Here is a 23701-nt window from a genome sequence, read left to right on the forward strand (position 1 = left end):
TTTGCCCACCCTACCAACTGTAGGGGAGGGTGGTGTGCCATTTTGTAAGAGAGAGTGAATCAACTGAATTGAGGGCGCTATTCTACAATATCATTAAACTGCAGTGCCTGCAACACAGTTTTAGGTGAACAGATAGATGAAGGAGGAGGAGGGAGTGGGTGGAAACCCAGACGTTGGTCACAATGAGGAGCAAAAATGCTAAAATGGTGCCAACGGCCTAGGGTAGGCAGATGGGAAAAGTGCTTGTGTTGATGGAAAATAAACATCCAAATCAGATGTGGTCTTGAAATTGCAGTTTCTTGTTCAAATGTCAATGTTCAAACGAAAGAAATATGTATAAGTTTAGTCAAAATTCTAGCTACCTAATTTGCTTTATCTTTCCAGTTTATACTACAGTACACTTTCAATCAAACATTTTTTTAGTGAATTAATGCATCTTGCTAATGAAATTGTAAGATTTAATTGTGATCTCTATATCTTGAAAAGCTTTCCTATTACCTATTAATGTGAAAAGAAACAAGAAAATCCATATTTTGCAGAATATGTTTAACTTTGTCCATAGTTGGTTGTGCCAAAGATGGGGCTCACACCAGACAACGTCAAGAAATTAGTGATTAGGAAACCACTACAACAACTTGGCGCATTCAAGGCTTCTTACTTTCATCAGTGGAAATTCCTGGTCAGCACAAGCCATCTCGTAAGTAACTTTTGAGTTAATAATTTCGTGGTAATCATAAAGATAGTCACTAGTTTAAACCTCCTTCATAAGATTCCTTCCCTCATGGACAGATTTTTTGGTTCCCCATGTCTTGATTTGTAATATATTATTGTAAGTTAATTGCTATTGCAAACGTCCAGCCAGTGTTTAAATAGTTTGAATCCGTTACCTTAAATAAAGGTCTTGCGGAACAAGAAATAGAATGATCATGTGACACATGATTTTTAGTGAGTTTTAACAGGTTCCTAGGAAACGGTAATGTACTGAAAAATAGCACTCCCCTCCCCTCGCCCCGCCCAAAAAAAATATTATAATAATAATAATTAAAGAGAGAGGGGGGAAAAACAATTAGAGGGATATAAAAAATCACAACAAGTGTAGGAATATATTGGCGAACCTTATAAGGTGTGTCTGTAAGATTTAAATAGTTTTAAGGAACAAAGTGATGTTTGGAGTAGAGTCCATATGGTTTCTCGACCTGAAGGAGAACGAAGCAGGCATAAATGAAGATATTACAAATTGCAAAATCTTGTTCACTGTTTTCCAATAAAGAGAACTGTTTGTTTCCATTTTGTAGAATCTCTTGAGGAATGTGGGTCAACTGCCTGATTTCCATCAAAGGCACTTTCAAATGGTCCACTCGAGAACACACGACGGTCTCGTCTGTGAAATCACATTTCGGTCCACCGTCTGCGGCTTTTTTCAACAAAGATTATTCTTTGACTTTGGTTCCCACGACAACAGCATCATCTTGTTTATGACAGCCATCATTGGCGAGGATTCATTGCTGCCCCAGATCCCAGTACCTCCAACAGAAGAGCCTATGACACCCCAGGCGCCATGGACCAAACCCCACTTCACAATTGTGCCATATTCGACTGAGAGTCAACTTGAACCATTCTACCAGAAGTTACTGGATGATTATCCCCCACCACCAACGGGAAAGATAACCTTCCAGGGCGGGGAGGGCTTCCATCCAAGTTGTTTCAAAGCATACCTCCACAAACTGATCCAACTTGAAGAAAAAACGTGCAATGAGAAGATTAGCAAGTATGCAAAATTAAAAAATATTATTTTTCAATCTTTTAAGAACCCTGTGAATAATGTTTACCCTTCTTTCTTCATATAGTATACATGTTTATGTAATAAAAAACTAAAATGGATTTTGCTCTTGCATGAGAAAGATGTCAGGTGGACTAAGTTTATCACTTTGAGTTGACAATGGGTGAGATTTACAAGTGAATATATATTAATTATTTTGATTATTTTCTGTTTACCACAGAACTGATTGTGTGTGGTCAGGGATTTATTTTATATCCTTAAAGCTAATGGGTGGTGACCTTTACTTCACAGGCAAGAAATAAAATCTTTCAAATCCAAGGCTTGGTACTGTCCATTTCCCCAGAACCCATCTTTGGATGTCGCTAATTAGATTCAGTAGAGGAGGTGAATGGAGGATGATATCTCATGTGTACAGACTTTAAAATTGAACATATATTAAACATGATGTAGTCTGTGGTATGACTGACTAGAAGAAAACATTGAGTTCAGAAGTTGATAATAAATCATAATGATGGTAATATTTTTACTGTTTTAAGTTTAAAAATTAACCATAGTTACTGTGGTTTTTCATTCCTGTAGTTATATTTTTTAATGTGCCACCATTTTTTATTTTTTTGTGTGTGCAGGTTTTGCTGTTCCAGTGAGCTGGTGCTAAGCAGTGACCTGCGTCAGGAGCAGATTTACCAGAGTGCGCAGGAAGGAGAATTATTCGGGACTCTCAAGATGAACAAGGGTCTCACCGACAACTCCGATGCCAGCCAAATTGTCACGAAAATGGCTCACTTTATTCTGATCAAGTTCAATCTGTCGTCAAAAGTGGTCTACCAGTCAAAGATCTTCTACGATAGAGACAACGTCTTGCAACAAGACGATGTCATCTTTGTCCAGATTGGCCAGAAATGCGTCCAACATGAGAAACTTAAAGCCGGCTTAAAGGTCAAAGTTCACGTGCAGTTTGAAGTTAATCGTGTGAATTTTTGCAGTATGCACTATGGTGTCGATCACTTCAACAACATTGATCTTGCATTTCCACCAAGTGGCGAGCCAAGGTACATCATTTTCCTTCTTTCTGCTAAGAGATGTATCATTAGCTGGAAGGCCGTAAACTAACTAATGTCCCATACTGTAGCAACAGGAGCCGCCCAAGGCCCAAATTTAGTGTACGATAGTTATTTGTATAGAGTTTTTGTCTTATCTTATCATAAATATTCTTTTCTCAAAGCTGGCAATCTCCATGGTTACTAAGGTAACTTAAATAAAAGTAAAAATACATTTTAGGCATTTTGAACTGAAAATCTTAAAATCCAGTGTTGGCTTGAAGGGTTTTTATACTATATGCCATACACAATCATGCTGTGCCCATAGGCTTATATAAGCTAACTGCTAGACTATGTCAATTATGAAATGCTCAAAAACATGCATTGTTCAAGGAAGGTCAGGTGATTCGTTCGTTTGTGGTACTTAAAGTCTTTTCCAACTCCTTGTATACACGTGCAATACTATAGAGTTATAAATAAGAAAACACAGTTCTTGAAGTGTCTAAGCAGACTCTTTTCTTAAATAATCAAACAGTTGATTTTTGAAAGTACATCAAGACTGGTCATGGCGACTGTTCTTTTGTACTAAATTTGACAGATCCTCTATAAATATTTGCGATCTCTTTTGTTCTTGTAGGTTCCCTAAAGTTCGAAGAGATGAATGTGTAGATATGAATCCCAAACAGGAGGCTGCAGCCAGATATATCGTTGGAGCGGGGACACTCTTGCCTTATCATCCTGGCCCCACGATTATCTCCGGTCCTTTTGGAACTGGTAAAACCCACGCTGTCGCCAAGATAGTCATGAGGTTACTGCTACAATCAGCTTCATCTAAGATTCTTATAGCCACCCACACCAACAGGTAAGGACTGGAAGAAAGGGAACTCATTTTTTATCCCTTGCAGGAGGCAAAAGGAATCTATGCTATGGTGATGGCATGTGTGCGTGTTTGTGTGCGTGTGACACTTGCTTGTAGACACAGTAACTCAAAGGTTAATAGTGGATTAACTTTCTACTTGGTGTGTGGATTGCATCCATAACATCACATGTCATCTCATTGCATCACATTGCTTGACTTCACACTAAATGACTCCTCATTGCATTGCATCACAACCTATAGTATCACACTTTATCGCATCACATCCCAAAACGTCAAATCACATTGCAACTGCAACATTGCAACTGGCAAGAACCAGGTTTTTGTCAAATCATTACAGGGTAACAGATATAACTTATTCTCAATTCGATCCTGCATGAATAGTACGCACAATTCCATGTAAAATTTTGCAAAGTAAGAAAAACAAACAATGAAATAAAAACCGGAGGAGAGCCATGTAAAGAAGAGAGAGAGAGAGACAATTAATTTACAATTAATATGCAAAAGTAAAAAAAAATCAGTAAAATAAATGACTTTCAGTGTATAATTTAAACTTGCACATGGAACAGTATTAGCAAAAATAAAGGCTTAACTCAGGGAAACACACATAACAGTAAAGACTCTCCTAATGTAACTATAGACAAAATTGAAGATGAGGCGGTTACTAAGGCCATACACAATGCAAAAAGATTCACACCATTGTTACTTTTTATAGACCACAAAAATGCAAAACATACCATTAAAAGAGGTGATGGATTAAAGTGATTATGTGATCTGTAAGACAGTTGAGGCTACATTCCCATCCTAATGTAGTCCTTCTAACGTAAAGTTCCACAAAATTGAAGCTGAGGCAGTTGCTAAGGCCATACACAATGCAAAAAGATTCACACCATTGTTACTCTTTATAGACCACAAAAATGCAAAACATACCATTAAAAGAAGTGATTATGTGATCTGTAGACAGTTGAGGCTACATTCCCATCATAAATTCAATATCCGACCTGTAAAGTATTGCCCTTCCTTCCTTTGATAGTGGCCATGTTTGTTAAGTGTAACACTGTTTCTTTGCTTGTGCCTCAGTGCTGCTGACTGGTACATCACAGAACACCTGCATCCGTTGTTGACCCGTCTGTCAGCAGTCCAACGTGGTCTGGTCTTGAGAATTTACGCCACTATGGTCGATCCAAAGAGGGTCAACAAGATAATCCGGGAGAACTATGCCCTCCTGGATGGTGACGGATGTTTTCGGCAACCGCAGCTTGCAGATGTAGGGAGTAAGTACAAGGTCACAGAATTTTGAGATCACAGCAGTTAGTTTGGTGCTATCACTAGTTTAAGCCATAATGAGAGCTCGTTTAACGAAGCTCAGTACCCCAAAGGCTCTATTTCGGCTTTCCTCGATATCGTGATATGAAGCAGTTGTCATGGTTACAGCGAATGTCAGTTTGATGACGCAGCATAGAGTGCAAGTCGATAATCGGTGTCCTTCTATTTTAGCCTAGATGTTAACACCCTTATTAACCAAGTAAACAATGCAGCCATGAGAGATTTTAAAAGGATTTCTCATAAAATTCATAGAGAGGAGAAACACCCACTCCATAACGAGCTGAAGTCACTTCTTCAACAAACTAATTATAATTTGAAAATTAGGAAAAATCATGGCAAAATTTCGAACTGTACGTTTTAAAAATTCTTTCGTTTATAGGACTGCAATATTTATTCAGGGTGTTGTTCCAAAAAACCTACTTTAATTCATTTATTAACTTTTGATTTATTATTTGTACATTAAGTACATGCTATTTTAAGCTATATACTTCTTAACTGTTTTTCATATCCTATTTATAAATATGTACTTTCATGTATTTATACTGGATTTTTAATAAACTTTAATAACTTAAACTTTAAACTCTAATAATCCTTCTTGGTCATGAAGTCTCCAATTGGGTTCCATACAGAAGGAATTCAAGAAGCCTCTAAATTGTCAGTCCTTCCTTTGGCAGGTAATGATTCTACCAAGTGCCTGTACCTTCCCTATATCAAACCTATTCACGGGCCTCTTCTTACCCTAAATAAATAATTCTTTATACTTACATGGGCTAGTTTTTTCACTGTAGCCCTCATCATGTTCGCCCATTAAAGATCACACTGACACTGCATGGATGATATATATATATATATACTCCGCTATGAACTGTGTATTTACAGGTTTGGTAGTTTTTTAAGGTTAAGTTGGAATTTTTTTCTTATGGTAGGGGTGAGCAGCTACATTTTATTAGTACAACCCCCACGGTTTTACTAATGACAATTGTATCTTGCTATAATGGCCAGTCTTGCAGCTTGCTATTGATTGCATTTTTCCCTTCTACAATTGAGATGTGAAAACTTGCTTGTCAGGTTGAAATTTCAATTACCTGACCTCTTGGTGGTAAAATTAAAATGTTGGAACAAAGTTCCAGAGAGGTTGGATATTCTACGTGGTTTCTGAATAACAATTTAGCACGGTCGTTATGACCTATTTAGTCCGGCTATCAACCTCTGGAATTGTAAGGTCGAGTTTGTCAATAGGGTCCATGGTCAGTGGTGACCATGGCAACATGATTGTTCTTGGGAGTTACCAACATCATACCTTCCATTTGAAGTGGTTGTTGAAGTCATCATCACTCAAAGGTCATGACCCTTGTGTGGTTGGTAACGAGTAAACCCTCTGACGGAGAAATTAACAAGAAAGTAACATTTTGAATATTTCTGTTACCAGGATGTAGAATCGTGATTGCAACTCTTTCCACTGCAATCCATCTCGTTGACCTCGGAGAGCTAAATGGCCGTTTCACCCACATCTTCATCGATGAAGCCGGACAGGCACTGGAAGCGGAGGTTATGATCCCCCTGGGGCTGGCTGCGACAGCCACTGTGGTCGTGCTAGCTGGAGATCACAAACAAATGAAACCAAAGGTGGGTAAAATAAGTGAATTATAAACACCATTTATTCTACTTGTGTGCACTTTTCATTTATCTGTAGTATATTTCTTCAACTTAGCTATTGCATTGAGGGGTGGGTGTGTGTGTGGATGTTGGTGGGTGTGCTTCGGAAAAGACTATATTATATATAGATTATATAAGTGCATGCTTACAATTTTTGAACTAAATATTTATATTTGCAACAGCTTGTGGCTCTTTTGGAAGGCAAAGAAGTATGCATCAGTAAGTTTTGTCTAGATTTGCAAGTCTTTACATGTTTTCGTGGGGTTTGGTCTGTCCGGTAAATCTCACATTGTGTAGATTTCAATTTTTGATTCCTTGTCGGAGGCAGAAGGAATCGTGTGGGTGTGTGTGTTGTATGTATGTATATGTGTGTCACTTGCTTGTAAACACAGTAACTCAAAAAGTTTGTGTCGGATTCACTGCATACTTGATATGTGGATCCGTCTTATAGAGTACAAGAACCCTAGTTTTGTCTGTAATTTTCATGGCCATTTGGGGTCAATAGAGGTCAAAATCTGAAAACTTTGTAAACACGATAACTCACAACATTACATCTTTGTTGAACTTCATACTTGGTATATAGCTCTAGCTTGGTGAGTGCAAGAACCCTTTTGAAATTGGTGGAGGTCAAAGGTCAATTGTGGTCAACATTAGTCAAAGTCTGTAAAACCTTGTAAACATGATAACTCAGAAAGTCCATTTTTGTGTAACTTCATATTTGGTATGTAGAACCAGTTTAGTGAATGCAAGAACTCTGATCAAATTGGTAGAGGTTAAAGGTCACGTGAGGTCAACATGTGTCAAAGCTTTTAATCCTTGTAAACTCCAAAATTAAAGCTACAATTAGTCTGTGAGTTCTACCCTGCTATGATTTTCTTTTGCTGAACATAGTTCGGTTAATTTCAGTTTTTTGAACCGGCCCAATATAAAATAGATCTCAACTATACATATCTAGTCATCCAGAAAATTAAATCTGCTTCAAATAGTTGATACTTTTGCTTTAAACACATGCAAGTAGCCCTAATCAGTTTTCACACTCTGAGCTTTAAGGAGTCAACAGGTTATCTCAAGTTGTCTCAAAATTGGCCTTATTCTCTGCGATTTATACTAGATGACTTTGGCAGTAAGTTGTAAAACTATTTTACAGTGTATAAACAATGTCATGTAACTCTCATTCATTAACAAAAATTATTAAAAGGATGGTTAGTGGCAGAGCATTTTTGCTAGGGAATAATTGGTAAAAAGAAAATGTCCATTTGCTCATACATCTATGTATTCATATTCCACATAGGAAGACCGTTCTTTCTGGATATTGAAACATTTTGGAATAAAACTTCTATACGGTAAAAATCCTTACCAGTGAAATTAATTGGTCGATGCTCAGAAGTGAGTGCTAGAGAGAAGAGATGTACATCTCTGATCTTTTCTGGTTCTCACTTAATTCTTGGATAAATTTAACTCACATTTAACTCGACATTTTTAGTCAGTTAGTCGTGCGGAATTTTGAGCAGATTATAACGGAAAGGAATCACCGATCCAAACCGGCTTTCTGGTTTCTTATCGTCAGGTTTATTCTAAAGAATGCCAACAGAGACTCTTCCAAAGATCGATGCTGGAACGTCTGATCATCTGGAACAGAAATAGTAAATGCGGATTTGTCCAAAGCTTGACCTTCAATTATAGGATGAGACCAGAGATCCTCCAGTTCATAACTAAGTTCTATGATGGTATACCCTTGGAAGCCAGGGGGAACAATCAGCCCCATCCAGACCTTTACCCGGTCTCTTTCTACGCGGTTAGCGGGTTGGAAAAGCAGATAGGTGTATCCTACGTGAATGCTCTAGAGGTGAGATACTCTATGTTTTTTTTTATATCCGCTCTCTTATCCCCCCGAGATTGTCTCCAAAATCGCAAGTACTCCCGACACTGGTGTAGTCAACTGACAAAAATCTGTAACTATTTTGTAATACAATCTGACACAGTGGATGGATTCAAATTAGCTATTTACTGGCTACATTACATGATTACAAAGGTCAACCATTCATACCCTATGGATGTGCTCTGTTCACTGGAAGCAAATCTGTTGTAATAATTTTAATTTCATGAAACGTTTGGGTCAAGATATTGTAAAGAAGAAGAATGTTTCTAAATATGAAGGATTGTAACTTTATACATTTTTTGGTTCAAGCATCCACTTGTAATTTTTGGTGTATGGGGGGGGGGGGACATCATACTTTTGCCCCAAATTCTAAACATTGTGTGGGGGGGATTAGGAGCTGACACCTCTTCCCCCTAGGATCAAGGCCCCTGGTCCCCTCACCAAAATTAAAACAACATTCCCCAGATCATCACATCTGTCTATGGAGCTCACCCCAAAATGTCAAATGGCCCTGAATGATAATCTAAAAGTTGACCTGTTTGGCAGTCCATCTGTAACTACAGCTCGGACATGAACTGTGAATGCAGCCTCAATACAACAGATGTAAAGTTCTTTCACCTAAACTTTATGTAATATGTATAGGTAATATGAGGTCACCTTTTGACCGCACTGTGTATAGATGCAACCCTTTGACAGCAACATGAAGGCTTCCCCATCAATATCATGTGCAAGGGTTTCTTGAAAATAAAAGCCAAAAAAAATATATATATCTGTCACCTAATGGTATTTTCTCATTTCACATGCAGGCAGAAACTATTGCGATCTTAGTAAAGACTTTAGTTGAGAGCAGTTGGCCTACGACTGAATGGGGTGAATTTGAAGCTAGCAGTGTCGCTGTCATTACACCTTACAACAGTCAGGTATGTATCTATGTAAAAACAACATCTGAAATGTGCAGGAACACTCTATTGAATTACCCAGTTTATCACTATAAGCAGCAGCAGCTACTCTGGTTGTTGTAATAGATTGCTAACTTCATAAGGGTGAAGGGGTAGGGGGAGGAGTTATACCATATTTAACTACCATTGAAAGTGTTGTCTTCTAGCCCTGTCTTTTCCTTTCAGGAAGTTACTATTGCTTTGTTTTTGTGTTTTTCTTAACAAAGTCAGGTGGGCGGGGGGGGGGGGGGGGCATCTCTTGTGTGTTATTCTTGTTTGCTCAGAGGAACATCAAACAATTGGGAAATTAAGCAGCCTTTTTGTGCAGGTCTTATATTTGTTGGACATCTTAAAGTCAGAAAACAAGTGGGAAGAAGTTTGGAAAGCTTTCAGAAAGTTTCCCTCGTGCTGAAACTTGAAAGCAATATTGACGACTTTCTACAGAAAAAGCGAGAGGGCACCATCGCTAACGACCTAGTAGGATCCTCTCCAAGAAGAGAAATAGAGGGAGAGAGTGGGAGATTTATCTTAAAGAATTTATAATATAATCTTGGTCTGGAAAGCAGTTATTGTGTAATAATACTATACTATAAAGCAGCCATGGTGTTGTATATGGGAGAAGCTAAAATGGCTAATTGACTTACACTTCACATTGGGCGGCTATCGAACTCAACATCTCTTTTACTGATCCAATTCCGGTCTCCTCAGGTGAAGCACATCCGTAACCTCCTGAGACAGAAGAAACTAGGAGGTATCACCGTAGAACGTGTGCAGAATATGCAAGGTCAGTACTAGTTATGTTTGTATTTGTATGTATTTGTATGTATTTGTATGTATTTGTATGTATTTTAGATCCTCCCGCAAGCAAGAACTCGCGAAGAAGCCACCACTGGCTCATCAAAGCAGCAAGCTGACCGACGTCAGTCTCTTAGATTCATATATTTAACGTCCATGGTTATGAATTGTCAATTGTCAACAACTCTGTAACTGGACGACGTATATTAATCTTGGAGTGACTCGAACTCGGGACCTTATGATGATTGAAAGGCACCGAGGTTAACCACTGAGCTAACACTCCACTAGTTAGACCCAGTAGGGCAATACCACTGAGAGGACAGACATTGGAAGAAATTGTTTAAATACTCTGAATATTGATTAAGCAAATTCATGGCCTGTGTGTTTAGAGAATTATAACATTAAATAAAAATTGGCAAAATAACTGCCAAGTCATGGGAAATGGATATGTTGTACATTGCTTCAGTTTAGCTAAAGGTAAGATGAAAACAATGGTCTGTATATTGTTAGTATCAATTATCGTGGTATCGTGGTGTAGAGACAACCTGTGGCTAGCCTAGTCAAATTTAACATGACAAAATTTTGAAAATGTTGAAGATGTACCTGTTCATAAATGTGTTAATATTGAATTTTCTTTGATCAACCAATGATCACTGATCATTACTGAACTTCTACCCATTCTTGACGAGATCAAATGGTTCAGGTTAAAATTGTTTGTAAGTATAAAAACTAGTCTCGTCCTTGGGTAAAACTGATAGAAATTAGCCAAGAAAGGTTGAGAACTGGCCAGACAAGGTGGGTGGGATGGGGTAAGGGAAGGGGTCAGGGGTTTAGTAGGGGGCCTGATGAATATGGCACTGAAGGACTTTTAAAAGGGGGCACAGTGGGACAATTCCCTTGGTCTCTCAGGGCATTTGATGGAAAGAAGTATAATTTAATACTTATTCATTCAACCAAGTCTGATACCACTCTGCTGGTAGTACTGCTTATAACATTAAAATAATTTTTCTCTATTCTACAATACAGGCTTCTCATAATTAGTTACTGTTTAGTACTAATTTTAAACGTTTGACACAAATCTACTAAAATGCTTTGGACTGATCCACTCGGTTACTAGGGGGCTCCTCCCATACAAGTTCATCCTAGTCTCAGCTTACATGCTCATGATGCATATATATATCAGTTAAATGACACCCACAGAAGGGAAAGATGCATGTACTGTGCATCTGTTCAATCAAGTGGATACTGATTTGAGTATGAACAAGTAAAAATGTAACCCTACCGAGAAAATAAAATTCTCAATTCCCATAATTTTATAAACCCTACAGCCATCATGTGATACCCGTTGTGACAATCAATTTCAATCGTCATTCATTTGTTCATACAGGAAAGCAGTACCGCGTAGTCTTCATCAGCACTGTCCATACCAGAAACAAGCTGCTAGAGGAGGTCAAGGGAGGAAACGACCAATCGGATTCCTCCGAGGAAAAGTATCGAGGGTTCCTCTCGGACGAGGGCGAGCTCATCACCTCATTCACGAGATCACAGAGTCTGTTATTCGTGGTTGGCGACCCCGTCCCACTCTGCACCATGGGGGCTTGTCGTCAGGCGTGGTGGGGATACCTTCAAGAATGCCATACGCACAACAGCCTGTTACCGGAAGGTACCACACTAGAGACAGTCGTTGCTGATATTCAGGCCAGTGTAAATGCAACCGCACCACCTTCTGAAGACGCCGGCAATGCTAGACATGTTAACCCTTATCAGATGTAAATTTTATTCTCATTTTAGTTCAGTGATGTCACAATTCCATAGATTTAAGATGGCAAATTAAATTGGGAATCAGTGTTCCAACATTGTCGCAAGACATCACTCAAAGATGCCAAACACAACAAGTTTTGTAATATCAAACAGGAGTATAAATTCTTCTTTTCTTATTTGGGAGATTTTCCTGCATTAGTGGAAAATTTCTAGACCAGTCTGAGGAGGCATTTACAGTATGTCTCTCTATTATGTTACTTTTTAATTTTATTTGCCTACTCAAACTTTGGCTTTTTGTCTTAAGGCCCGGTCACACTACAGCGATATTTTATCGGAATACGGTCCGATTTTTCCGATTTTAGGCCGAAGATTGAGGTTTGTGGTAGTGAATGTAATGAATGCAGTGGAATATTCGAATACCTACTCCAAATCTGAGGAGTTCTGGAACTGACTACATTCTGAAGTGACGTCACATCGAAAAACGATAAAAATCGGAAGAGAAATCGGATAGCTATCCGATAAAAGGAAACGGAGTCAATATCAAAAGTTAGCAGAGGGCTATTCCACATCGGAATGGCTCAATAGATAGCAATTCAGGTCCTTTATCACTGTGGCTAGAAGACCCGAACAAAAAACTGGCTGTTTCGATTCCTCCGGGAAAATCGGATAGTATTCCGATAAAAAATCGGTATAGTGTGACCGGGCCTTTAAACTATCTGTCAAAAAGGACAAGGGAAATCAACAGAGTGAATGTTAGTTGTTACATTAAGTATTACAAATAGTTCTGGAATACTGCCCTCTGATAAGAAAATTCGGAATCAAAGTAGGATCCTGCTTTGAACGGAATCCAGTAATGTTAAGAGACGAAAATATTTAACAAGAAAACGACGTAAGTTAAAGCAAAAGAAAAAGAAATGTCTGAATTGGATGGGATTTGAATATTCAAAGCAATATTTGAAAGCAAATATTATTTCATTCATGATTATTTAGTAAGCAATCTTTTGTTTTAATTAAATAAGGGATGTCATATCTCATTTGCATAGCATCAAAAGACGTTCACTTGGTAACCGATGGAAGTCAAATCTCTGTGTCTGCATCTGTATTGTATGATCTAATGGTGGTAACAGATGGCCGTGGGGGTGGGGGTGGGGGAGGGGGTGGGAACAGTAGTCCCCACCCCACCTCCTAGCCTGGTTATGAGCCTGAATAGCTTTGCTTTTAACTGGATCAGGTCTGAACCTTGTAAAAAAAACAAATATGTCAGAGTAATTTTATCTACGCATCAGGAAGCTTCCAATCACCGTTTTAAAAGATGTGATATCAAACATTACCTCAAAGCATTTAGGATGAACATGAAGCTGTTTAATAGTTTCTTGTGTTATGCTTTCTATGATAGAAACTGGAATATGCCAAAATGTGCCAACTTAAAGAACATTCTAGTACAGAGAGGTTTATGATTGCTGTCTCTTCCAAAATTTTAAACATTTTTATACAATACTCAGAAAGCTTTCTAAAAACATTTTTTAGTCAATTTCTGGTTTTGTTTTTAAAGAAAAAAAGAAGAAGTTAGAAGCAAGAGTAATTGAATAGTAACAGAGTAGAAGTAACTGTAGAAAGTTGAAATATTTTAAGAATGGTAGGGGGAGGGGGGTGACAATGATGGGGTGGTGAAAGGGTGCGGGTGCCGTTATTAGTATAATAAGTCATCAAATTGTCTTTCATCAAGACCATTTTTTGTATCATCATAACTTGTGGGGGGCTAAAACAAAATAAATACAAATATCTGTAAATATCATCTCGTATTTTTTTTTTTACTTTCTTTGGAGTAATCTTTTGTTTTGACTTAGTCGAGCATGGTTTGATGATCAAAGAAGTCATATAGCAAAGTATATTTTTAACCTGGGAAAAGAAAAGAAAATCCCCCCAAAAAAATCCCCAAAGATGATTTGGAGAATAGTGTTAAAATCTGGCAGATATCATACAAATTTTGTATGTTTACTGTTGCCCCGAGTAACTTTATGTGCGGTTTCATCTACAAGACAAACTGAGAAGTCTGTGAGGAGAGGGGTAACTGACAGAAGAATAACGTTATAATTCTGGCCATAATAAGGCTTTGGCTTACCTTTGGAATTTACCTGTTCCATTCTTTGATGTTAATTCAACACAATATTTCGCCAAAGCTCAAAGAGCATACATGTCAAGTTTTTCTGTGTGATAGGTATCATTGTTTAGTATGTTTTACTGAATGTTGTTTGTCCGTCAGGTGTAGGCTTTTGTTGAACTACCGAATCAAAACTCCATCCTGTTGCTCTCACAGAGGACTTTGCATGCAGTAATATCTATACATGTCTACAGCTCAAAAATTCATACGAATCTTGCCAAGAGGTTATATCCAAGACTATTACAGGGAGAGCAATGGAAATGTAAGTTTGATTGGTCATAGTGAACTAATGGCATTACAGCTGTTGTCCATATACAACACATGCAGTCTACCCCTTAGCTGCTACCAAATGTGGTATCCATACACAGAAAAAATATCGTACCCATTGATTATATTAAAGTGGTGCAAATACAACACAAGCAGGAGTGGACTGGTACAGTGGCCTGTGTGAAGGGGGGAGGGGGGGGAGCATGTTCCTTCATCGCCATTTGAGAGGAAAATGTTCTGTAAGGGATTTTGTCAAAACTCAGTATAAAAGTATTTATTAGCACAACCTTGTTTTTAGACCTAATTTTTATTGACGAATTATGCCTCAGAATAAACCATTTGAACTGTACACTGTGATTTTTATTTTGGTGGGGGTTGGGGGGGGGGTTCAGTGTAATGAGTTTGAAGGGGGGAGACTTCTCCTCTGGTAACATTGTTGACTTAGCTTTGATCTGACCCTGGATAAAGTAAAACCTCAGAAACATGACGAGCGAGACATGACAAATCAAAGAATAATGTCCAATCGGGAAATTCAATATTTATTTGATTAGCACTGTAAGTAGTGTTGACATGTACACAATTAATGCAATTCCTTTCTCAGAATTTACACAAATAGTTAATAGTTAGTTACCCTGTAACCCAAATGAAATTTTGAAAGTTTTCAACTTTAATATTTTGATAAAATAGACAATGAAATTGTTTAGGAAAAAGAAAAGAAAAATTCTACACCCTTTATTTTGTGTTGGCCTCTCAGTATTAATGTGACAAAAAAATAATAATTACAGAAATAATAAAAAGTGTATTTCTGAGTACTTAACAGGAAATATTATATTTCATTGAAGTATTTCAGCATATTTGGTTCATTTGCACATTATTTCATTGTAGATAAATTGACAAATTGTCAAAGCAAACTAACTTGAATAAAACATCTCTATTTATAATAATTTAAATACAATGATGTATGAGTTGAATAATCAGATCAAAGACATTCTGGGAAGTAGCAAGCTGTGAATAAAATATTTCTTTGCACCATATGGGGAAGTGGTAACCTAGTTCCCCAATTATAATCCACTGTTAACCAACAGTTACAAAAAAAAAACTTGTTGATGCTTTCTTACTAAGTACTTTATACAACTTTTAGCTCAGCTGCAAGAATATAACCTGTCTGCCACCCTCTGTGCTCAGCTGAAGTTTGATGTATCATTCGCGGCCATGCTTATCTGCTTCTTCTGTCCAGTCCATTTCCTGACGAAACATAACATGAAAGATAGGAAGAAAAGATTGCTTGTTACAAAGTTATTTACTCCAAATATAAGTGTGCAATTTTCATTCAAGATAAAAAAGAGTTCACAGATATTTCAGTCGCAGCAGACAATCAACCTAACAGTCATAGGAAGGTGAAAATAATCCCAAAATGTTATCTTCTCCTAAACTTGAGGAATGATTTATTTAATGTTTATGACCTTATTTTTGGCCTGATTAAAACCTTCCCTTACTACAGGAGCTGGATCACAGCGGGTGGTCTGTGATGCCATCATGGCACATGATAAAAGTCACTTTAGTCCTTTTTTAGCATGTCAATATCATGTATGAATGAAAACTCCCCATTTTATCAGATTCATTGGAAGAAGATGAAACATGCATACCTGGGCAACTCTATCTCCATGACTTAATAATACACCATAGGCCTAACAAAACTACAGCTAACATATATATTCATCTTACTAAAATGTACAAATTCTTAAAGGGTGTGAAGACTCGCGCAAAAAGAAACGTTTAATGCCGGTAATTTGACCTAGTTTCGAATGAGGTGTAACAGAAGTGTTAGACACCACCATCGATCCCAGAAAATACACACACACAGCTTGCTACCGTTGTTAATTAGACACTAGTGTACAGTCAGTACATACAGCTGCGGTCAATACCCACAGCACAGTATACAAATGATACAGCGATGGACATCTCAGGTCCAGCTAAAGATAACAATTAAGGTATCACGTTTCATTACTGTCTGCAGTTTGTAGCGACACAAACAAAACGTCAGCTTGCAAGCAACAGAAAGTTAACTTTTTCGGATGGCCGCACACGGTTTGGGCGAGTCTTCAATGCCTTTAAATGTAGCTCTCTGCCTTTAACCATCAGACAACTCACCCCAGAGTCCCTGAGTTTGACAGCTTTCTTGAAGCCATGTTCCATGGCATATTTTTGGAAGGCGACACCCTCTGGTGAATGTCTCGTCATACCATCTAATAAAGTTGCAAGCCTTTGAGCTTGGAACAAACCCATCTGTTCTGCAACCTTTCCGAAAGGCACACACAGAAAAACAAAACAACAACCACAATAAACAAAGTGTAAACAATTTGCACAGGGATAATGTTTTTCGACATAAATTTTTTTGAGAATCAATGAGGGGGTGACAAATAAGTGACACTGGTGTAAGAAATGCAAACAACGGAAAGCTGCAGATGTTGTTCTAAATACGCTATTTCTTGGAAGAGATGTTGTAATGTGCAATGTCACTTTAAGTGTGGAGTGTTGTTGAGTGTGTTGTGGAGTGTGTTGTGGAGTGTTAGCTCAGTGGTTAACGCCGGTGCCTTCCAATCATAAGGTCCCCGGTTCGAGTCACTAAAAGATGAATGTATGTCGTCCAGTTACAGAGTTGTTGACAATTCATAATCATGGACATTTAATATGAATGTAAGAGACTGACTTCGGTCAGCTTGCGGCTTTGATAAGCCAATGATGGCTTCTTCGCGAGTTCCTGCTTGCAGGAGGATCTAAAATACATTCAAATGCATACAATACAAGTGTATGAATGAAGTAGCTACTACAACAATACTTGATGCTCACAACCATACGTTAGTAATTTTCGACAAAAATAAACAGGACATTAATACACTAAAAGCCACAAAAATTCAAAAAATGTTAATAAACATCAATATTTTCCTTCATCAAAGGAACTAAATATTTGTGTTTGATTAAAGTCTTGCACAATACAAACATTTTTCAAAACTGGAAATATTCCACAACACAACAATACATGCTACAGATTTTTTTCAATGAAAATTTAAAATACAAAAGAATTTTTTCATATGATTACTTTTTACCGACAGCAAAAGTGAACCATAACTCACTTGATTTATTACTTGTTTCTGAAAAAAGAGTTGGTTAGCTGGAACAGTTTTTATTCGATCGGCTAACTTCTGGACGGTCTCATCAAGTTTGTCTTCTGGAACTGCCTATTGCGAACCATTCCAAAGAGTAGGAAAAACAAAAAAATGTAAACATAGAAAATAATTATATTATATTCCCATAATGCCTCTCCGTCGAATTTGTATGTTCCTCAATACGTACTCTATTTGTGCCATGAATAATGTAGAGATTAGATCAAATTAACTTTCAAAAAGCAACTCAAATGTTGGAGACAACTAAATTTAAGATTGGGGTGGACCACTTCGTGACTGTCCTTTTGAGGGGCAGAAATGAAAGATTTATCTGTCGATAAGATCACAGCTAGTTGATGAACTTTTATCATTGTTAAGCTCTATAACCTTTGGTTTCTCATAGGGTACCTGAGTTTAATATAAAGAATATATATAACAGACAAGCTACGTCCCTCCCCCCCCCCCACCCGTCTTCATCCACCTGTTGGATTCCCCATTAAACGAGTTCAGACACTGGGAATTGCCCCGCAGTATGAGAAGAATTATGAACACAAAGGACCACTCGATGTCCAATCTTACTGACATTTATGACCATATCTACACACACAAAATTCTTTTCCTACAGTGATACTGTGGCTGTGACATGAAGACATAACTTGCTTTGGAATCAAAGCTTTGGGAATTTAAAAGCAAGTAACACAATACAGATAAAAAACACAGACTTGTTTGTTACCAAGAAGCAAACTAGTTTATCATGATGTTATAAAAAAGTTCTTCAAGTGTGTTAGTTGAAGCCTCTATTTAGCTTCATAACCAATATCCAGCTAAGTTACCAATATGCTTTGTAACTGTATCTGACTGTTGCCCCCTTCTGCTTCATAATACTTACCTCTAATACAAGCCCCATTTCTGCTGCCTCTTTCCCTGTAATTAGGTCTCCAGTTAACATCATTCTCTTGGCTTTCTCTGGGCCCACTCTAAAAGTCCACATAGCTGTGGTTGGACAACCCCAGACCCTGAATGATACACAAACTAATAATACTCATTGAAGATGAATACACATTAAAAGCCATTAAGGTATGTTGGATCATTGCACAGAATGGAAAGAACACTCTGAAAGTCCACATAGCTGCAGTTGGACATCCCCAGACCCTGAATGATAAACAAACAGATAGTAATACACTATTGAAGATGAATACACATTAAAGGCATTGAAGACTCGCCCCAAACCGCATGCCGGCCTGTGAAATAGTTAACTTTCCGTGTCATGCAAGTGAATTTTCTTTCTTATTGCTACAAAATGCAGACAGTAATGAAATGTGATACCTTGTTTTCTTTTATCTGGACCTGAGATCTGGGAGTTCCATAACAACTCCCTGCTGAGATGTCCATTGCTGCTATATACACTGTGTTATGGGTATTGACCGTAGCTGCATGTAGTGACTGTACACTATAGTGTCTAATTACCTACAGTAGCAAGCTGTGTGTGTATTTTCTGGGATCAATGGTGGTGTCTAACACTTCTGTTACACCTCAGTTGAAACTAAGTCAGATTACCGGCATGAGACGTTTCTTTGTGCGCAAGTCTTCACACCCTTTAAAAGCCATTAAGGTCTGATTGATCATCGCACAGAATATGGATAGAACACTCCGGCTGATTGTCCACATAGCTGTGACAATTTTGCACAATGCAAAAGACAAAATTACGACAACAACTAAGACCTTCAATATTCATGAAGTAATGTTCATATCTTAATTTTTTGTCACTTCAGTACTGGGAAATAACAAAATTGATAAGAGCAATTCTGGGAAGATTGATATACTCAATAAAAAAAGGATTAGAAAAAGACAAGAAGAGTAAAAATAAAATAGTAATAATTTCATCCAGTTAACAAACCTTGCTGGTGGGTAACCTATTTTAGCATTTTCCGCCATTATGACCATATCTGCACACAGAGCGATGTCGCTGCCTCCAGCAATGCCGTAACCATGGACCTTGGCGATAGTGGGCTTGTAGCTGTGCCACAAGGACATAAATGCTTTCGTGCAATAATCAAGAGCTCTAAAGTCTTCAAGTGGATCCCAAGGCATCTTCTGATTACCTAATAACAATTTGAAAGAAATTTTATTGACAGCAGGAAAAGTTGGGGGTACTTTGGTGAAGTCGAGAGAGGAATTAGAATCCAGATACAACACATGACATGTATCTCAGAAACTACTTCAAAATATCAACCTTTATATAAATGTTTCCATGTTGCATTTTCAAACTATGTCAATCTTGTTCATTCCTGGGAGTACAGTGTTTGTTGAACTAAACTAACAGGTTTATGTTTCCAAGGATCTTATCTTTGCAATAACAGGGAAGCATGCATTGTATCCACAAAAGTAAGACGAACAAAACAATGATATTGTGGCAAATCACCTCACCAATATTAATCTCTCCACGTTCATTTTCTGCGGACATTTTCAAGTCATAGCCAGCGCAGAATGCTCTCCCACTTCCTCCCAGAATAATAACTTTGACGTTATCATCAACATTAGCTCTCTTGACAGCTGACTGAATCTCTCCTGGCATTTGTGAATTAATCGCTGCAAAGAGAGAGAGAGAGCTAGAGGTCAAAAGGCACTTCTTACCTGAGTCATATAGTATCTATGTCCATAGCTTTGCCAGTCTTGTAAACAAGACAAATGTGTAGTATACTTTTGTAAGTCCCTTCAGGCAATCATCTCGTTTTTAAACCAGTCCAGAAATTACTAACATCGTAAAGTCTCTTTTTTCTACTTGAATTTTGCTGTGATAGCTTATTTCAAACATCCATATGACCTTACGTTCATTTTTCGATTTTAATCATGCTGACTGACAACTTGATTTATATCATATCCATGATTAATAATTCTGCAAACAAAACATATATCTATAGCAGGGACCATGAAGGTTCCCATGGGAACACTCTCTTCCGTCTGAAAAAATAAAACAAACAGACAGTTAGTTAGTTTTGCTGGTAATTAACAGGACTACATTTTGCAAAATGATTACAGACAGATTAGAGTACCAAGAACCGAATACAAATTTCATCTACACAATGTTTCAAATGAAAGTTTTGTGTTAATAATATTCTTCTCTCAGTTATAACTCCATGCAAACAGAAACTCAGTTTCACAGCTTGTTTAATTACTGGCATACAAAGCAGGGAAACATAGTCAAATGAGCTTTATGACACAGGTATCCAAACCTAGCCATTATTTACCATTCAGGTGCTCTGGTCTGTTAAGTGTAATGTAAGCTACTTTATCTTTCACATGATATAGCAGAGTCTCATATGATGGTGCATCCTCGTTGCTGTGACAATTGTATGTTCTTACTTTGGTGACATCTGCTGCTGCTCGATGCAGACCTTGTAGATGCTTGGACGCACCTGTGTAATGCAACTGCCGGTTCTACATGATTTAAATTAAAACAACAGACAAAAATTATTCTCATGAAAAGAATGATATTGGAATATACTTCAAAATGGATTGAGGTAGCCTACATCATATAAATGTATACTTTTCTCAAGAATGTCATTTATGAGGTAAAAAATCATAAAAATGTCCATTATATTTACTGAGTAACCATCTGTGAAGAAATTTACAGTACATTATTCAGTAAATACAGTGACGTGTAAATTCTACCACCAGTAGAATAGCCTAATTTATCTGCATGTTAGACCAAACTCACTTGATAAAAATATGAAGCATTAAACACCTACTACTGTAGTGCTATAGGCCTCGGCTATAATTTCATTATTAAATACTCTTATTTGCCGCAGAAAGACCTAGGATAGGCCTTATTTAATATCACATGACAATTTCAAGCTTTTCAAGCGTTGTTCAGTTCGCACCTAAGAATGGCAAATGTTACTCATGGTGAATAAATTTCACTAACTCAGCCCCTGGACAAGTACCGACGGCTCTCTATAGTATAGGTTACAGGCCTATATTACAGTAGCCTACATAGTAACATAGTTCCGCGAATTTCTAATTTCCGTGCTTTAAGTTAACTGAGGCAAGTTATAATTTTACTGCATAATAAAGTGAAAGCTGACATTTCCAGACCGAATTCTCTAACTTATTTCAGTCTTATTTTCTCACCAGGATGGTCAAAATTCGCATGGAAGTCATTTTTTAGTTTCAGCGTCCGACTGTGCAAATAACTATAGCTTGCGAACTATAATCCCCGGAAACGTTACAATGTCTGCTGCCACTATTTTAGGCCGTGGGACACAGCCAAAAACCTGCTCCGAGGATGTGGTTTTGATGCAAAATGCCGATAATCTTAGCAATTGTAGCCACAGGTATATCCCTTAAATTGAAATCGCGCATAAATGAGAAACTGTGTTAACGAGCATCGCAAGATAACTTTTTTAGTTGTCCATTTACAGGTTTTTTTTTTTTCTGGCGTAGCGATGCTAAAGGTCGTTGATAAGGTTAGAAGAAACTTTCGTAGTAGGTCGGTAGCCCCATGTGGGCTTTTGTAGTGACCATATTATACTGGTCAACTTTGTTTGTTTACTTACCCCCTCTAATATGCCTCTGGCTAGAGTAATCCAGATTGCATTGATGGATTTTTTCATCAGTAGCACTTTGCATAGTGTCTATACACATGCTAATTAGGTTACCATTGAAAGTACCTAATCTGGTATATAAGGGACACACATGTGGCCACTCAACCTCTTCTCCTCATGGTCTGCAGACAGTTAACAGTCGGTATAAACTTTGTCCACTTTAACTGCAAGAGCAATTGCCCCAGTAAACATTTTGACGTCGGATCGACGTTGGGTCGCGTCAAATGGTCGGACCGATCGACGTCTCCCACGTTTCCGTTTGCAAAGTGGCGCAACGTCGATTCGACGTCGATTCAGACGTCCAATATTCGTTGGTCCGACGTTTGGCCGACTATGTGGTATACCGTTCAAACGACGTTAATTGGACGTCTTTCCAACATTTAATGTGGACGTCGATTCGATGTCGATGAAACCGTCAAATAATCGTTGGTCCGACGTTTTGCCGACTATGTGGTATACCGTTCAAACGACGTTAAATTGACGTCTTTCCAACATTTATGTGGACGTCGATTTGACGTCGATGAAACCGTCCATTATTCGTTGGTCCGACGTTTGGCCGGCTCTTCGATATACCATTCAAACGATGTTAAGTGGACGTCTGTGTAATCAGTGGCGGAGATTTCTTGTCAGAAGTGGGGGGGGGGGGGGGTTGCAGGCCATTGATGAAATAAAAAGTCATAACTGCTGGCTCACTATCTAAGTGGAGCGCCACCATAAGTTGGCGCGAAGTGCACAAGAATCTTTTGGCAAATATTGCCTCCCAGATTGCAGTAAATGGCACTGCCCAGGCCTTGAAAAGCTGCATTTAACCAGGGGCGTATGCAGGATTTTCTAACCCGGGGGCGCGCATTACTATCTAAGCGGACCGCCACCATTGGTTGGCGCGCAGCGTACAAGCAAATTTCTGGTTTTGGTACCCCCAGATCACCGGAAATGGCACTTCTCGGGCTTGAAACTGACCAACCATATGTACACTTTTGCCTGAGAACCAAGTATTTCCCAAATACATTTTTCTCATCTATAACCTTTTTGAAGATTGTCACCAGTCACACATCATGTTCGACTTCATTACATATCCTGTGGATCATTGCTTTTGTAGGTGATTCTTCATCGCGGCCCACAGTATCCGTCAGCCCCACTGTTCACAATTTGAAAATTCACAATTCTCGTGAATAAATTTACTTCAAAACATACCCATAATGTTGCACAAAATATCATCTATGGACAACCGATATAGAAAAACCTCCTTCAAACCCTAACAGACGGGTCAAAATTGCACGAGTATGATGAAGTATGATGAAGAATGTTGGTTAGGGAATTTGCGAAAATTCAGACGGCAATTAAAAAATTTCGTTGAAGGAAATAAAAATATACCAGATATTTCCAAAACCGAACACTACACACATCGACAGTTTTGAGCATGGGCGCAGATCAGTCTTGGATAATGGAGGGGACG

At 38.1% G+C, this 23701-nt stretch overlaps 2 protein-coding genes across 3 annotated transcripts in view; one reads left to right on the forward strand and one right to left on the reverse strand.

Moving 5' to 3' along the window:
* Positions 1–13844, forward strand: part of LOC139963504 (probable helicase with zinc finger domain) — a 33434-nt gene extending 19590 nt beyond the window's left edge. For both annotated transcript variants that reach the window (XM_071964329.1, XM_071964328.1), the window contains exons 8-17: positions 563–697; positions 1296–1768; positions 2407–2829; positions 3455–3679; positions 4775–4968; positions 6450–6646; positions 8244–8522; positions 9362–9475; positions 10202–10277; positions 11676–13844. In XM_071964329.1, the coding sequence (XP_071820430.1) occupies positions 563–697; positions 1296–1768; positions 2407–2829; positions 3455–3679; positions 4775–4968; positions 6450–6646; positions 8244–8522; positions 9362–9475; positions 10202–10277; positions 11676–12061 (2502 nt within the window). In that variant the 3' untranslated portion in view covers positions 12062–13844. The remainder of the gene's footprint in view (positions 1–562; positions 698–1295; positions 1769–2406; positions 2830–3454; positions 3680–4774; positions 4969–6449; positions 6647–8243; positions 8523–9361; positions 9476–10201; positions 10278–11675) is intronic.
* On the reverse strand, positions 12757–22105 carry LOC139963506 (probable enoyl-CoA hydratase echA8). Its single transcript, XM_071964330.1, has 8 exons — positions 21773–22105; positions 20890–21079; positions 20069–20230; positions 19539–19743; positions 18531–18657; positions 17612–17716; positions 16629–16775; positions 12757–15722 (listed from the first exon to the last, which is right to left on the reverse strand). The coding sequence occupies exons 1-8, from the start codon at positions 21800–21802 to the stop codon at positions 15678–15680; spliced, it is 1011 nt and encodes a 336-aa protein (XP_071820431.1). The 5' UTR covers positions 21803–22105; the 3' UTR covers positions 12757–15677.
* Between the last annotated feature and the right edge of the window lie 1596 nt (positions 22106–23701).

This window comes from Apostichopus japonicus, chromosome 22 (genome assembly GCF_037975245.1).
Source record: "Apostichopus japonicus isolate 1M-3 chromosome 22, ASM3797524v1, whole genome shotgun sequence".
NCBI lineage: Eukaryota > Metazoa > Echinodermata > Holothuroidea > Aspidochirotida > Stichopodidae > Apostichopus > Apostichopus japonicus.